This window comes from Triticum dicoccoides, chromosome 5A, assembly GCF_002162155.2.
Source record: "Triticum dicoccoides isolate Atlit2015 ecotype Zavitan chromosome 5A, WEW_v2.0, whole genome shotgun sequence".
Lineage (NCBI taxonomy): Eukaryota > Viridiplantae > Streptophyta > Magnoliopsida > Poales > Poaceae > Triticum > Triticum dicoccoides.
In genome coordinates this window covers 603,484,841-603,502,988 of record NC_041388.1, presented here as the reverse complement: position 1 = coordinate 603,502,988, position 18,148 = coordinate 603,484,841, and the positions used below count along the sequence as shown (strand labels likewise).

The 18,148-nt window shown below is 43.6% G+C and overlaps 1 protein-coding gene across 1 annotated transcript; it reads left to right on the top strand.

Moving 5' to 3' along the window:
* The first annotated feature begins 16,397 nt into the window (after positions 1–16,397).
* On the top strand, positions 16,398–17,079 carry LOC119298032 (probable calcium-binding protein CML41). The gene has a single exon (XM_037575577.1). The coding sequence runs from the start codon at positions 16,416–16,418 to the stop codon at positions 16,974–16,976; it is 561 nt and encodes a 186-aa protein (XP_037431474.1). The 5' UTR covers positions 16,398–16,415; the 3' UTR covers positions 16,977–17,079.
* Positions 17,080–18,148: the final 1,069 nt, after the last annotated feature.

Below are 18,148 nucleotides of genomic sequence, written 5' to 3'. Positions count from 1 at the left end.
ACTCACTTTCTTGTAAATACAGGCTTCTCCAAAAGTCTGTACAAAACCAAATGCTTTGATCACACTATCAAAGCGTTTATTCCAACTCCGAGAGGCTTGCACCAGTCCATAAATGGATCGCTGGAGCTTGCACACTTTGTTAGCTCCCTTTGGATCGATAAAACCTTCTGGCTGCATCATATACAACTCTTCTTCCAGAAATCCATTCAGGAATGCAGTTTTAACATCCATTTGCCAAATTTCATAATCATAAAATGCGGCAATTGCTAACATGATTCAGACAGACTTAAGCATCGCTACGGGTGAGAAGGTCTCATCGTAGTCAATCCCTTGAACTTGTCGAAAACCTTTTGCAACAAGTCGAGCTTTGTAGACAGTATTATTACCGGCAACGTCAGTCTTCTTCTTGAAGATCCATTTATTATCAATTGCTTGCCGATCAACGGGAAAGTCAACCAAAGTCCACACTTTGTTCTCATACATGGATCCCATCTCAGATTTCATGGCTTCTAGCCATTTTGCGGAATCTGGGCTCACCATCGCTTCTTCATAGTTCGTAGGTTCATCATGATCTAGTAGCATGACTTCCAGAACAGGATTACCGTACCACTCTGGCGCGGATCCTATTCTGGTTGATCTACGAGGTTCGGTAGTAACTTGATCTGAAGTTTCACGATCATTATCATTAGCTTCCTCACTAATTGGTGTAGGTGTCACAGAAATCGGTTTTTGTGATGTACTACTTTCCAATAAGGGAGCAGGTACAGTTACCTCATCAAGTTCTACTTTCCTCCCACTCACTTCTTTCGAGAGAAACTCCTTCTCTAGAAAGGATCCATTCTTAGCAACGAAAGTCTTGCCTTCGGATCTGTGATAGAAGGTGTACCCAACAGTTTCCTTTGGGTATCCTATGAAGACACATTTCTCCTATTTGGGTTCGAGCTTATCAGGTTGAAGCTTTTTCACATAAGCATCGCAGCCCCAAACTTTCAGAAACAACAACTTTGGTTTCTTGCCAAACCATACTTCATAAGGCGTCGTCTCAACGGATTTCGATGGTGCCCTGTTTAACGTGAATGCAGCCATCTCTAAAGCATAACCCCAGAATGATAGGCGGTAAATCTGTAAGAGACATCATAGATCGTACCATATCTAGTAAAGTATGATTACGACATTCGGACACACCATTACGCTGTGGTGTTCCGGGTGGCGTGAGTTGCGAAACTATTCCGCATTGTTTCAAATGTAGACCAAACTCGTAACTCAAATATTCTCCTCCACGATCAGATCGTAAAAACTTTATTTTCTTGTTACGATGATTTTCAACTTCACTCTGAAATTCTTTGAACTTTTCAAATGTTTCAGACTTATGTTTCATTAAGTAGATATACCCATATCTACTTAAATCATCCGTGAAGGTGAGAAAATAACGATATTCGCCACGAGCCTCAATATTCATCGGACCACATACATCTGTATGTATGATTTCCAACAAATCCGTTGCTCTCTCCATAGTACCGGAGAACGACGTTTTGGTCATCTTGCCCATGAGGCACGGTTCGCAAGTACCAAGTGATTCATAATCAAGTGTTTCCAAAAGTCCATCAGTATGGAGTTTCTTCATGTGCTTTACACCGATATGACCTAAACGGCAGTGCCACAAATAAGTTGCACTATCATTATCAACTCTGCATATTTTGGTTTCAACATTATGAATATGTGTATCACTGCTATCGAGATTCATCAAAAATAGACCACTCTTCAAGGGTGCATGACCATAAAAGATATTACTCATATAAATAGAACAACCATTATTCTCTGATTTAAATGAATAACCGTCTCGCATCAAACAAGATCCATATATAATGTTCATGCTCAACGCTGGCACAAAATAACAATTATTTAGGTCTAAAACTAACCCCGAAGGTAGATGTAGAGGTAGCGTGCCGACCGCGATCACATCGACTTTGGAACCATTTCCCACGCGCATCGTCACCTTGTCCTTTGCCAGATACCTTGGCAGTTCCAAGTGGGGCATAGGTTGGTTTCTCCTTCATGGACAATGGGTGGGCGTCCTTCATGGAATTTGCAACCGATACCCATTTTAATCTTAGATCCTTAGTGGATCTAAGCCTCCATCAACGTGGATGTAAGATAGTGCCAACTATCCGAAACATGGGGAAAATCTTCACCGAGCCACCCCGGGTTCGTATATCTCCAACTGCACCACATACTTACACTTTGCATGTCTTTGCTTTCCGCTGCCGATACTCTTGCAGCCGTGCATGTGTAGGGTGTTCTTAGTGTTGGGGAACATAGTAATTTCAAAAAAATCCTACGCACACGCAAGATCATGGTGATGCATAGCAACGAGAGGGGAGAGTGTTGTCTATGTACCCTCGTAGACCGGCAACGGAAGCGTTGACACAACATAGAGGAAGTAGTCGTACGTCCTCCCGATCCGACCGATCCAAGTACCGAACGTACGACACCTCCGAGTTCTGCACACGTTCAGCTCGATGACGTCCCGTGAACCGACCGATCCAAGTACCAAACGTACGACACCTCCGAGTTCTGCACACGTTCAGCTCGATGATGTCCCGCGAACTCCGATCCAGCAGAGCTTCACGGGAGAGTTTCGTCAGCATGACGGCGTGGTGACGGTGATGATGTTGCTACCGACGCAGGGCTTCGCCTAAGTACCGCTACGATATGACCGAGGTGGAATATGGTGGAGGGGGGCACCGCACACGGCTGGGAGAGATCAACTGATCAACTTGTGTGTCTAGAGGTGCCCCCTACCCCTGTATATAAAGGAGCAAGGGGGGAGACCGGCCGACCCTCTATGGGCGCGCCAGGAGGAGGAGTCCTCCTCCTAGTAGGAGTAGGACTCCCCTTTCCTACTCCTACTAGGAGGAGGAAAGGAAGGAGGAGAAGGAGAAGGAAGGAGAAGGAGGAGAAGGAGGAAAGGGGGGCCGCCCCCCTAGTCCAATTCAGTTTGGGCTAGGGGGGCCGCGCGCCCTGCCTCCTCTCTTCCACCACTTGGCCCATGAGGCCTATTACTTCTTCCTCGTATTCCCGTAACTCCCCGTTACCCCCAAAAATACCCGAATCACTCGGAACCTTTCCGATGTCTGAATATAGTCGTCCAATATATCGATCTTTACGTCTCGACCATTTCAAGACTCCTCGTCATGTCCCCGATCTCATCCGGGACTCCGAACTACCTTCGATACATCAAATCACATAAACTCATAATACAATCGTCACCGAAACTTTAAGCGTGCGGACCCTATGGGTTCGAGAACTATGTAGATATGACCGAGACACGTCTCCGGTCAATAACCAATAGTGGAACCTGCATGCTCATATTGGCTCCTACATATTCTACGAAGATCTTTATCGGTCAGACCGCATAACAACATACGTTGTTCCCTTTGTCATCGGTATGTTACTTGCCCGAGATTCGATCGTCGGTATCTCAATACCTAGTTCAATCTCGTTACCGGCAAGTCTCTTTACTCGTTCCGTAATACATCATCCCGCAACTAACTCATTAGTTGCAATGCTTGCAAGGCTTATAGTGATGTGCATTACCGAGTGGGCCCAGAGATATCTCTCCGACAATCGGAGTGACAAATCCTAATCTCGAAATACGCCAACCCAACAAGTACCTTCGGAGACACCTGTAGAGCACCTTTATAATCACCCAGTTACGTTGTGACGCTTGGTAGCACACAAAGTGTTCCTCCGGTAAACAGGAGTTGCATAATCTCATAGTCATTGGAACACGTATAAGTCATGAAGAAAGCAATAGCAATAAACTAAATGATCAAGTGCTATGCTAACGGAATGGGTCAAGTCAATCACATTATTCTCCTAATGATGTGATCCCGTTAATCAAATGACAACTCTTTGTCTATGGCTAGGAAACATAACCATCTTTGATCAATGAGCTAGTCAAGTAGAGGCATACTAGTGACACTCTGTTTGTCTATGTATTCACACATGTATCATGTTTCCGGTTAATACAATTCTAGCATGAATAATAAACATTTATCATGATATAAGGAAATAAATAATAATTTTATTATTGCCTCTAGGGCATATTTCCTTCAGTCTCCCACTTGCACTAGAGTCAATAATCTAGATTACACAGTAATGATTCTAACACCCATGGAGCCTTGGTGCTGATCATGTTTTGCTCGTGGAAGAGGCTTAGTCAGCGGGTTTGCAACATTCAGATCCGCAAGTATCTTGCAAATTTCTATGTCTCCCACCTGGACTAGATCCTGGATGGAATTGAAGCGTCTCTTGATGTGCTTGGTTCTCTTGTGAAATCTAGATTCCTTTGCCAAGGCAATTGCACCAGTATTGTCACAAAAGATTTTCATTGGACCCGATGCACTAGGTATGACACCTCCCTGCTAGACTTATAGCAAGGCACACATCAGGTCTGGTACACAACATTGCATACATGATAGAGCCTATGGCTGAAGCATAGGGAACATCTTTCATTTTCTCTCTATCTTCTACAGTGGTCGAGCATTGAGTCTTACTCAATTTCACACCTTGTAACACAGGCAAGAATCCTTTCTTTGCTTGATCCATTTTGATCTTCTTCAAAAACTTTGTCAAGGTATGTGCTTTGTGAAAGTCCAATTAAGCGTCTTGATCTATCTCTATAGATCTTAATGCCCAATATGTAAGCAGCTTCACCGAGGTCTTTCATTGAAAAACTTTTATTCAAGTATCCCTTTATGCTATCCAGAAATTCTATATCATTTCCGATTAGTAATATGTCATCCACATATAATATCAAAAATGCTAGAGAGCTCCCACTCACTTTCTTGTAAATACAGGTTTTCTCCAAAAGTCTGTACAAACCCAAATGCTTTGATCACATTATCAAAGCGTTTATTCCAACTCCGAGAGGCTTGCACCAGTCCATAAATGGATCGCTGGAGCTTGCACACTTTGTTAGCTCCCTTTGGATCGACAAAACCTTCCGGCTGCATCATATACAACTCTTCTTCCAGAAATCCATTCAGGAATGCAGTTTTGACATCCATCTTCCAAATTTCATAATCATAAAATGCGGCAATTGCTAACATGATTCGGACAGACTTAAGCATCGCTACGGGTGAGAAGGTCTCATCGTAGTCAATCCCTTGAACTTGTCGAAAACCTTTTGCGACAAGTCGAGCTTTGTAGATAGTAACATTACCGTCAGTGTCAGTCTTCTTCTTGAAGATCCATTTATTCTAAATTGCTTGCCGATCATTGGACAAGTCAACCAAAGTCCACAGTTTGTTGTCATACATGGATCCCATCTCAGATTTCATGGCTTCAAGCCATTTTGCGGAATCTGGGCTCACCATCGCTTCTTCATAGTTCGTAGGTTCATCATGATCTAGTAGCATGACTTCCAGAACAGGATTACCGTACCACTCTGGTGCGGATCTTATTCTGGTTGATCTACGAGGTTCAGTAGTATCTTGTTCTGAAGTTTCATGATCATCATCATTAGCTTCCTCACTAATTGGTGTAGGTGTCATAGAAACCAGTTTCTTTGATGTACTAATTTCCAATAAGGGAGCAAGTACAGCTACCTCATCAAGTTGTACTTTCCTCCCACTCACTTCTTTCGATAGAAACTCCTTCTCTAGAAAGTTTCCGAATTTAGCAACAAAAGTCTTGCCTTTGGATCTGTGATAGAAGGTGTATCCAATAGTTTCCTTTGGATATCCTATGAAGACACATTTCTCCGATTTGGGTTCGAGCTTATCAGGTTGAAGCTTTTTCACATAAGCATCGCAACCCCAAACTTTTAGAAACGACAATTTTGGTTTCTTGCCAAACCACAGTTCATAAGGTGTCGTCTCAACGGATTTTGATGGTGCCCTATTTAACATGAATGCGGCCGTCTCTAAAGCATAACCCCAAAATGATAGCGGTCAATCAGTAAGAGACATCATAGATCGCACCATATTTAGTAAAGTACGATTACGATGTTCGGACACACCATTATGTTGTGGTGTTCCGGGTGGCGTGAGTTGTGAAACTATTCCGCATTGTTTCAAATGTACACCAAACTCGTAACTCAAATATTCTCCTCCACGATCAGATCGTAGGAATTTTATTTTCTTGTTATGATGATTTTCAACTTCACTCTGAAATTCTTTGAACTTTTCAAATGTTTCAGACTTATGTTTCATTAAATAGATATACCCATATCTGCTTAAGTCATCTGTGAAGGTGAGAAAATAACGATATCCGCCATGAGCCTCAACATTCATCGGACCACATACATCTGTATGTATGATTTCCAACAAATCTGTTGCTCTCTCCATAGTACCGGGGAACGGTGTTTTGGCCATCTTGCCCATAAGGCACGGTTCGCAAGTACCAAGTGATTCATAATCAAGTGGTTCCAAAAGTCCATCAGTATGGAGTTTCTTCATGCGCTTTACATCGATATGACCTAAACGGCAGTGCCACAAATAAGTTGCACTTATCATTATCAACTCTGCATCTTTTGGCTTCAACATTATGAATATGTGTGTCACTACTATCGAGATTTAATAAGAATAGACCACTCTTCAAGGGTGCATGACCATAAAAGATATTACTCATGTAAATAGAACAACCATTATTCTCTGATTTAAATGAATAACCGTCTCGCATCAAACAAGATCCAGATATAATGTTCATGCTCAACGCTGGCACCAAATAACAATTATTTAGGTCTAATACTAATCCCGAAGGTAGATGTAGAGGTAGCATGCCGACCGCGATCACATCGACTTTGGAACCATTTCCCACGCGCATCATCACCTTGTCCTTAGCCAATCTTCGCTTAATCCGTAGTCCCTGTTTCGAGTTGCAAATATTAGCAACAGAGCCAGTATCAAATACCCAGGTGCTACTGCGAGCATTTAGTAAGGTACACATCAATAACATGTATATCATATATACCTTTGTTCACCTTGCCATCCTTCTTATCCGCCAAATACTTGGGGCAGTTCCGCTTCTAGTGACCAGTCTGCTTGCAGTAGAAGCACTCAGTTTCAGGCTTAGGTCCAGATTTGGGTTTCTTCTCCTGAGCAGCAACTTGCTTGTTGTTCTTTTTGAAGTTCCCCTTCTTCTTTCCTTTGCCCTTTTTCTTGAAACTAGTGGTCTTGTTGACCATCAAAACTTGATGCTCCTTCTTGATTTCTACCTCCGCAACTTTCAGCATTGCGAAGAGCTCGAGAATTGTCTTATTCATCCCTTGCATATTATAGTTCATCACGAAGCTCTTGTAGCTAGGTGGAAGTGATTGGAGAATTCTGTAAATGATGCAATCATTTAGAAGATTAACTCCAATTGAATCAAGTGATTATTATACCCAGACATTTTGAGTATATGCTCACTGACAGAACTGTTCTCCTCCATCTTGCAGCTATAAAACTTATTGGAGACTTCATATCTCTCAATCCGGGCATTTGCTTGAAATATTAACTTCAACTCCTGGAACATCTCATATGATCCATGACGTTCAAAACGTCGTTAAAGTCCCGATTCTAAGCCGTAATGTATGGCACACTGAACTATCGAGTAGTCATCAGCTTTGCTCTACCAGACGTTCATAACATCTGGTGTTGCTCCAGCAGCAGGCCTGGCACCCAGCGGTGCTTCCAGGACATAATTCTTCTATGCAGCAATGAGGATAATCCTCAAGTTACGGACCCAGTCCGTGTAATTGCTACCATCATCTTTCAACTTTGCTTTCTCAAGGAACGCATTAAAATTCAATGGAACAATAGCACGGGCCATCTATCTACAATCAAACATAAACAAGCAAGATACTATCAGGTACTAAGTTCATGATAAATTTAAGTTCAATTAATCATATTACTAAAGAACTCCCACTTAGATAGACATCCCTCTAATCCTCTAAGTGATCACGTGATCCAAATCAACTAAACCATGTCCGATCATCACGTGAGATGGAGTAGTTTCATTAGTGAACATCACTATGTTGATCATATCTACTATATGATTCACGCTCGACCTTTCGGTCTCCGTGTTCCGAGGCCATATCTGTATATGCTTGGCTCGTCAAGTATAACCTGAGTATTCCGCGTGTGCAACTGTTTTGCACCCGTTGTATTTGAACGTAGAGTCTATCACACCCGATCATCACGTGGTGTCTCAGCACGAAGAACTTTGGCAACGGTGCATACTCAGGGAGAACACTTCTTGATAATTAGCGAGAGATCATCTTAAAATGCTACCGTCAATCAAAGCAAGATAAGATGCATAAAATATAAACATCACATGCAATCAATATAAGTGATATGATATGGCCATCATCATCTTGTGCTTGTGATCTCCATCTTCGAAGCACCGTCATGATCACCATCGTCACCGGCGCGACACCTTGATCATCATCGTAGCATCGTTGTCGTCTCGCCAATCTTATGCTTCCACGACTATCGCTACCGCTTAGTGATAAAGTAAAGCATTACAGCGCAATTGCATTGCATACAATAAAGCGACAACCATATGGCTCCTGCCAGTTGCCGATAACTCGGTTACAAAACATGATCATCTCATACAATAAAATTTAGCATCATGTCTTGACCATATCACATCACAACATGCCCTGCAAAAACAAGTTAGATGTCCTCTACTTTGTTTGTTGCAAGTTTTACGTGGCTGCTACGGGCTTAAGCAAGAACCAATCTTACCTACGCATCAAAACCACAACGATAGTTTGTCAAGTTGGTGATGTTTTAACCTTCGCAAGGACCGGGCGTAGCCACACTCGGTTCAACTAAAGTTGGAGAAACTGACACCCGCCAGCCACCTGTGTGCAAAGCATGTCGATAGAACCAGTCTCGCGTACGCATAATGTCGGTCCGGGCCGCTTCATCCAACAATACCGCCGAAACAAAGTATGACATGCTGGTAAGCAATATGACTTATATCGCCCACAACTCACTTGTCTTCTACTTGTGCATATAACATCAACACATAAAACCTAGGCTCAGATGCCACTGTTGGGGAATGTAGTAATTTCAAAAAAATTCCTACGCACACGCAAGATCATGGTGATGCATAGCAACGAGATGGGAGAGTGTAATCTACGTACCCTCGTAGACCGACAGCGGAAGCGTTATGACAACGCGGTTGATGTAGTCGTACGTCTTCACGGCCCGACCGATCAAGCACCGAAACTACGGCACCTCCGAGTTCTAGCACACGTTCAGCTCGATGACGATCCCCGGACTCCGATCCAGCAAAGTATCGGGGAAGAGTTCCGTCAGCACGACGGCGTGTTGACGATTTTGATGTTCTACTGTCACAGGGCTTCGCCTAAGCACCAATACAATATTATCGAGGACTATGGTGGAGGGGAGCACCGCACACGGCTAAGAGAACGATCTTGAAGATCAACTTGTGTGTCTAGAGGTGCCCCCTGCCCCCGTATATAAAGGAGCAAGGGGGGAGGCCGGCCGGCCCTAGGGCGCGCCAAGGAGGAGGAGTCCTCCTCCTAGTAGGAGTAGGACTCCCCTCTTTCCTACTCCTACTAGGAGGGGGAAAGGAAGGGGAGAGGGAGAAGGAAAGGGGGGCGCCGCCCCCCCTCTCCTAGTCCAATTCGGACCAGAGGGGGAGGGGGCGAACGGCCCACCCTGGCCGCCCCTCTCTCTCTCTCCACTAGGGCCCATAAGGCCCATTACTTCTTCGGGGGGGTTCCAGTAACCCTCCGGCACTCCGGTTTTCTCCGAAATCACCCGGAACACTTCCGGTGTCCGAATATAGCCGTCCAATATATCAATCTTTATGTCTCGATCATTTCGAGACTCCTCGTCATGTCCATGATCACATCTGGGACTCCGAACAAACTTTGGTACATCAAATATATAAACTCATAATAAAACAGTCATCGTAACGTTAAGCGTGCGGACCCTACGGGTTCGAGAACAATGTAGACATGACCGAGACATGTCTCCGGTCAATAACCAATAGCGGAACCTGGATGCTCATATTGGCTCCCGCATATTCTACGAAGATCTTTTACCGGTCAGACCGCATAACAACATACTTTGTTCCCTTTGTCATCGGTATGTTACTTGCCCGAGATTCGATCGTCGGTATCTCAATACCTAGTTCAATCTCGTTACCGGCAAGTCTCTTTACTCGTTTCGTAATACATCATCTCGCAACTAACTCATTAGTTGCAATGCTTGCAAAGCTTATGTGATGTGCATTAACGAGAGGGCCTAGAGATACCTCTCCGACAATCGGACTGACAAATCCTAATCTCGAAATACGCCAACCCAACATGTACCTTCGGAGACACCTGTAGAACTCCTCTATAATCACCCAGTTACGTTGTGACGTTTGGTAGCACACAAAGTGTTCCTCCGGCAAACGGGAGTTGCATAATCTCATAGTCATAGGAACATGTATAAGTCATGAAGAAAGCAATAGCAACATACTAAACGACCGGGTGCTAAGCTAATGGAATGGGTCATGTCAATCACATCATTCTCCTAATGATGTGATCCCGTTAATCAAATGACAACACATGTCTATGGTTAGGAAATATAACCATCTTTGATTAACGAGCTAGTCAAGTAGAGGCACACTAGTGATGTTTAGTTTGTCTATGTATTCACACAAGTATTATATTTCCAGTTAATACAATTCTAGCATGAATAATAAACATTTATCATGATATAAGGAAATAAATAATAACTTTATTATTGCCTCTAGGGCATATTTCCTTCATTTTCTACTCCTACTAGGAGGAGGAAAGGAAGGAGGAGAAGGAGAAGGAAGGAGAAGGTGGAGAAGGGGGAAAGGGGGGCCGGCCCCCTAGTCCAATTCGGTTTGGGCTAGGGGGGTCACGCGCCCTGCCTCCTCTCTTCCACCACTTGGCCCATGAGGCCCATTACTTTTCCTCGTATTCCCGTAACTCCCCGGTACCCCCGAAATTACCCGAATCACTCGGAACCTTTCTGATGTCCGAATATAGTCGTCCAATATATCGATCTTTACGTCTCGACCATTTCGAGACTCCTCGTCATGTCCCCGATCTCATCCGGGACTCCGAACTACCTTAGGTACATCAAATCACATAAACTCATAATACAATCGTCACCGAAACTTTAAGCGTGCGGACCCTACGGGTTCGAGAACTATGTAGACATGACCGAGACACGTCTCCGGTCAATAACCAATAGTGGAACCTGGATGCTCATATTGGCTCCTACATATTCTACGAAGATCTTTATCGGTCAGACTGCATAACAACATATGTTGTTCCCTTTGTCATTGGTATGTTACTTGCCCGAGATTCGATCGTCGGTATCTCAATACCTAGTTCAATCTCGTTACCGGCAAGTCTCTTTACTCGTTTCGTAATACACCATCCCGCAACTAACTCATTAGTTGCAATGCTTGCAAGGCTTATAGTGATGTGCATTACCGAGTGGGCCCAGAGATACCTCTCCGACAATCGGAGTGACAAATCCTAATCTCAAAATACGCCAACCCAACAAGTACCTTCGGAGACACCTGTAGAGCACCTTTATAATCACCCAGTTACGTTGTGACGTTTGGTAGCACACAAAGTGTTCCTCCGGTAAATGGGAGTTGCATAATCTCATAGTCATAGGAACATGTATAAGTCATGAAGAAAGCAATAGCAATAAACTAAACGATCAAGTGTTATGCTAACAGAATGGGTCAAGTCAATCACATCATTCTCCTAATGATGTGATCCCGTTAATCAAATGACAACTCTTTGTCTATGGCTAGGAAACATAATCATCTTTGATCAATGAGCTAGTCAAGTAGAGACATACTAGTGACACTCTATTTGTCTATGTATTCACACATGTATCATGTTTCCGGTTAATACAATTCTAGCATGAATAATAAACATTTATCATGATATAAGGAAATAAATAATAACTTTATTATTGCCTCTAGGGCATATTTCCTTCACTTAGATTACCATCGAAAATCTTAAAATTGCCAAGGAAACTAAAATTTGGGAAAAGAGTCCTTTTTCTTAGTTGTCTATTCATCCCACCCCCCTCTAGACATACGTATCGATCCTACAATCCACAAGAGAACGGTTCGTCGCAATTCCAGGAGTGTGGTCACATATGCTTCAATGTTTCCCCGAGAAAGGGAGAGGATAGAGAGTGTGAACTACATCTACATTCGTAATGATGCAAAGGTTTGGACATGCTAGAAATGAGAAGGGCTCCCTTTGCCCAACTGGTGAAGGCATTTAGGGAAAAGTTGTTGTTAAAAGATAGCATCCACACCTTTGTGAAACTGCAAGTGTAGCAATGTTCCTTCATGTTGTAGGTCATAACCAAAGGTTCAGAGTGATAACACATTCAGGTATCCTTGTATTTCAAGTAGGTCTTCTCTGCGATTAGAGAGCTGAGAGGAAAGATAATTAAATCACATGTTGGTCTAACTCGTTGAAGATATGAACGAGCTGCAAATGGTATCGATATTTCAAGGGGAGCAGTACTAACTGTTAGTTCATGCCATGACATGATTGTATTGTTCTAAACCATACATGTTTGTTCATGCCATCATAGGATTGTATTGGCACAATTGATGCTAGAGTGCAAGGTCACAAGCTACAACATATGGGGATACCAAGCACAACACTAGCCAGAATATGCTTCTTGATGTTGATTTCGATCTCAAGTTCACATATATGTTAGCTGGTTGGGAAGGATCAACCCGTGATGCAAACATTCTTGCTGAAAACATGGCTCGACCTAATGGGATCAATATCCTTGATGATAAGTTCTACCTAGAAGATGTTGGATATGCAAGTCAGCCGGGTACATCGCTCCCACACATTTGGCGACCATTCGTCTAACTTCAGAGAACAAGAGCTATTTCCACTTAGGGTTGGCTCAAATTGGTTGGAGGTGGCCGGGAGTACTCAAAGGATGCAAATTTAGACAAAGAGTTGGGTGCAAAGGGGGACACAACATTATGTATAAATTTATATCCAAGATAAGAATTACATGATTTTAATACACCTATGATCTCCGAGTGAGCAACCACGAGCAGTTGAGCCAACATCCATGGAGAATCTGAGCCATCAATCACAGATTGTTTGGGGGTACTATGTTCTAGTAGGTCAACAACTTGGTCAAACCAACTTCAATAGGGGAAAACAACATCCGGATAGTACGGGGCATAAGCCCCGAATAGTCCGACTGTGAACATTCTTGGCATTAGCCCCGATAGTTCGGCAAGGGAATCGAGCGAGGCCAGATACTCCCAGACATAGGTTTGGTTTGGACACTCCGAGATTTACTACTCAGGTAGCCCACCTCACAGAGCAACCAACCCTAAACATAGGTCCAAACAATGCTCTAAATATCGACGATTAATGCACCGTCGATCTTACTATCTATGTTTAGTTGTGGAAGGAAGTAGAGGGATGGGTGATGCCCAAAGGGAACTCACCAACGATGAAGGTGGCATGGTGATTTTACCAGGTTCATGCCCCAAATGGGTAATAGCACTACATCTTGCCTATATATCTTTATTGATCAATGAAGGGATTATAGTAGTGTTGAACTCATCCAAAGCACTAGATTATGCACATAATGCTTTCCATGTGTCTTTATCCTTTGGGAGGGCCTATCATGTCCCTTGTATAGGCAGGCAGGAGCCAATTGTTCGGTAGCTATCTTCATGGAATATGATACAATTAGGTGATCCACTACTATGGGGAATGTTCTCCCATAATTGCCAAATCCCCGACATAGTTCACATGTGCTTATCCTCTACGAGTGTCTATCGGGTGCATGACTTGGGAATCCGTAGAAACTCGTCTGAGTAGGTACCCTTACCATCAACAAACGCCCTAGCGCCCTTATTCATATCCATCACACTAGGGTTCACACCCCACATAGTCTAGCGTCCCGTTGTTTTCAGCTCAAAATCGACTTATGATTTGTTTTTTTCCTTTTTGTAGCGAGAAAAGATAGAGCAATGATCACTTATTGTTCACCTTGAACACCTCCTCTAAAATAGTGTGGCTTTTGTGACTCAATAATATCACCAACACACAATATACTTCTCGGAAGCCTAAAGTTTTCCTTCTTTTCCTTTTTCACTTGTGATAATCAATCTTGTTCATACACTTCACACATACTAGTCCCTTGATTTCTCATCATTAATTATTAAAATCTAACTATGGGCCTCGATGTCATTAAAAAGTGTACTAGCAGTGGAGAATATCAAAGTTACAAATGGTTGCTTAAGTTATTAGATGAGAACATGGTGTGGCAAGAGCTACTATGAAACAAATACTTCCGCTCTAAAACATTATCACAACTTGTTTTGAAGCCCTATGATTCCGACTAAAGTGGATCAAATATGATTTCTTCTACCGTATGAATGGCACTAACACACGTTTTTAGAAACTCATGGCTGGTTGATTGTCCACTTAGTGAGCACTATCCAACATTGTTTAGAGAAAACATGTTGAATGTTAACTAGCAGATGCTATAACGGGGGTTTCGGTGAATGTTAGCTTTGACAAACACTAACTAGTGAGAATGGCCTTCATGGTTAATTTGGTTCAGTGGTTAATGTAGTCAACTTAACAGGTAGCTAGATGTAGAAATGTTTCGTTGGATGCACAATGCTTCTTATTTTTCCTCGGTCAAACCAACGAAAGCCGAACTATTACTTCCTTCATTCAGAAGTGTTGCTATTGCAATATGGAGGAAACAATTCAATATTTGTTTCTCTCCTGTCCTTTCGCATGCTTTTGAGTCAGACTGTGTTCGTGGCTCCTGCCCTCGCTGATATTTTTCTCAAATGTGTTTAAGAATCGGTTATAGGGGGCAAATAGACAGCTTAAGGTTCAAATCCAGGTAGGCGTGTGTGCTTTATATATACGTCCCTATTGTAATGATAATTTTCTAAAAAAAATAGTTCCAAATTTGTATAGGTTTACTCGCTACAATGTGTGGAGACATGTGATTCTTTGGTCTCTCTGTGTGCCACTTGGATGGTGGTAGTTCGGGTTATGTTCAACCGGTGAGTTAGGTTCAACCGGTTTGAATGAAGGTCTAGCAATAGGATTAATGTTGCATGAGTGTAATATGTAACATGTTGTTCTTCCCTCTAAGACTAGTTCTCTATTTCAATTTTTTATAGATTGGTACTTTGCAACAATGAAGATTACTTCGCTTACATTAACCGATGTGGAGTTTCTCTGTTTTCCGGAAAAAGAGCTACTGAATTTTTCTGTAACATGCTTTAACTTCTGGAGTCATACAGACTCATTGGAAAAATTATAGTACATGCTTGGTTGTGATGAACCTTCTATCCTTATATTTGTGGTCGGTGCGATGAACTTGGGGGTATCAACACATTGTGTTTTGAATGCCAAGTTGGTACCTGACAATCTTCATTCTGGTCAAACTAACGATGCGCATAAACTAGCAGGAAGATTCTTCTAGTGGATGCGGGAACCCAATGATGAGCTTCAGGTGGGTTATTTATCTACCAACTGACTGATGATAAGCAGCAGCATCTAGTGCCATGTGGTGGTGCCACACAAACATGTGACTTGCACAATTCCTAACTCCTAGCGGTTGATGGCATCCATGAGAGGCACATGGAGGTTCAGCGGTTGCATTGTTGTTGAACCATCGCATTAGAATTTCAGATTTCCCTGCTCCCCAAGCTGCAGTAAGGAGATCTCTTTTGAAATCTCAGTATCCATCTTCTTCTTCTTTTTTCCTTTTTTTTTTTGCCTTCCAAACTTGACATTTGAAGAAAGCCAGATCAAGAATCAGCATTGTGATCGGTTGATACTATCACTGAAACCATAAGTTTCCAATATTCAAAATCTGCATCGTCCCAACCTCGTGAAAGAAGAGATACTACTGTATCACTTGCGCTTTCCCTGACAGTTTCCGAAGGCCTGCAAACTGCCAAGAGTTAAAATTCTCAGTGGAAGGTGTCTCAGTTGTCAGTCGCTGAACTGAGGAGAAGCACTAAAGAAGTAGGGCGCTGTCTCGATCGGAGATATCGTTGTTGGTTGGACGGCGGCGCTCGGATCGCGAGCCATGTGATCACGTTGCCCTATGGGGAGTAGCTGACAGTATCTGAGGAAAGCGAGGCAGTTGCCAACGAACTTCTCATCATGACCGGTCAAACGCACACACAAAGATGGCAGCTCCTGCAAATCTGCTCCGGTTTTGGCATCCCAAGCTCCCAGCCGAGCACCTATAAAAGGAGGCTCATGGCATACCTTTCTTCCACAGCTGCATTAGCAATTTAGCATTGGACAAGTGCACTTCTTCAGTGATCTTCTAGTGTTTGTGAGTTGTGACGTACGCAAGGTTCAGTTCATGGCCAACGTGAGCATCTCGAAGCCGGCCAAGCGCCTGACGGGAAAGAGCAGCTTCAGGTTCGGCTTGCCGCTGTTCTGTGGCCGGTCTGACGTGGCGAGCCCCGGTGCTGCCGTCGCTCGGTCGTCCTCGAGCAGGAGGTCGTCCGGCACCGGCAGTAGCAGGAAGTCGGAGCTGCGCAGGATCTTCCAGCACTTCGATAGGGACAACGACGGGAAGATCTCCGGCGCTGAGCTGAGCGCCTTCTTCGCGTCCATGGGCGACGACCTGACGGTGCCGTCCTCGTCGTCGGAAGGCGGGTACCTGCTCGACTTCGCCGGATTCGTGGCGCTGATGGAGAGGGGGGAGGGCAGCCAGGAGGAGGACCTGAGGAGGGCGTTTGAGGTGTTCAACGCCGTGGACCAGCCCGCCGGGAGGATCACGGCCAGGGGGCTGCGGCGGGTGCTCGCCCAGCTCGGCGACGACCGGTCCGTCGCCGACTGCGAGGCCATGATACGGGCCTACGACGTCGACGGCGACGGCGGCCTCGACTTCCATGAGTTCCAGAGGATGATGAGCTAGCTGGCTAGCTAGGTAGAGCTGGCTTCATGCCAGTGGTGGTTGTTCATACTCTACATTGCATCCAGATGAGCCCATGCAGATCGTTACAGATTTGCTATCTCATCTTGTGTTGTTTGGTGTCTCACAAGTGACACCATTGTATCAATGAAGCTATACTCTTGATTTATTTTTCTTCAGTATTTTTTTTTTACAGAAGACTGTGTTTTCTCCAGAGCTTCATCTCTGCGAAATGGCTGTAAGGGAGTGAAAAATGAGAAGTTCCATGAACAAAAATTGACACATTTCACTGTGGTGCACCGTTTGAAATTTTAGATGGGAATAGCCGAAGAGGTCTGAAGGGGAGCCTTGGCGCAGTGGTAAAGCTGCTGCCTTGTGACCATGAGGTCATGGGTTCAAGTCCTGGAAACAGCCTCTTACAGAAATGTAGGAAAAAGCTGCGTACTATAGACCCAAAGTGGTGTCGGACCCTTCCCTGGACCCTGCGCAAGCGGGAGCTACATGCACCAGGTTGCCCTTTTTTTTAATAGCCGAAGAGGTCTGGTCTTCTCATCTGGAAGGCTGAGTTAATAACACTGACTTAGCAGGAAGCTGCAAGGTAGCTCAGCATTTACAGAATCCCAGGCATATATACTATTGAAGCAAGATTCAGTTACTTTCTCCCCCAAATCTTACACAGTATCACAATACAATTAAGATTTACAATTGCATCACAATCATTCAGCTTCTTTCTACACGTGAGCCGTAATATGTCTGTTGATCCTCTAACAGATAGCGTCAAGATAATCGACCCGATGCCTTCTGTGACAGGTACATACAAAACCTAATAATTACTAGTATGTATATACGTGCAATGCTGTCTTAAATTACAGAGTGGTTTTAGTTACAAAATCACAAATGTCATTATACAAATGCAGAAATTAAGTATAACAAAAGTACCCTTATATTTCTTTATAGAGGAGTAGTACACAATCGCACTGATGGTGACACATAGAAGAAATTTAAAGTGGTATTCTACTCTCTCCCATTAACCTAACCAGACCATCTCGCTTGGGCTTAATGTCTCCTCTGCTCAGGCTGCAACATGGCCCAGGAGGCATTAGTTATGGGTTTTTCCTTTCCCAGGAAGGATGGGACGCGATGGTTCTACAATAGGATGGAGACATCCATGTTTT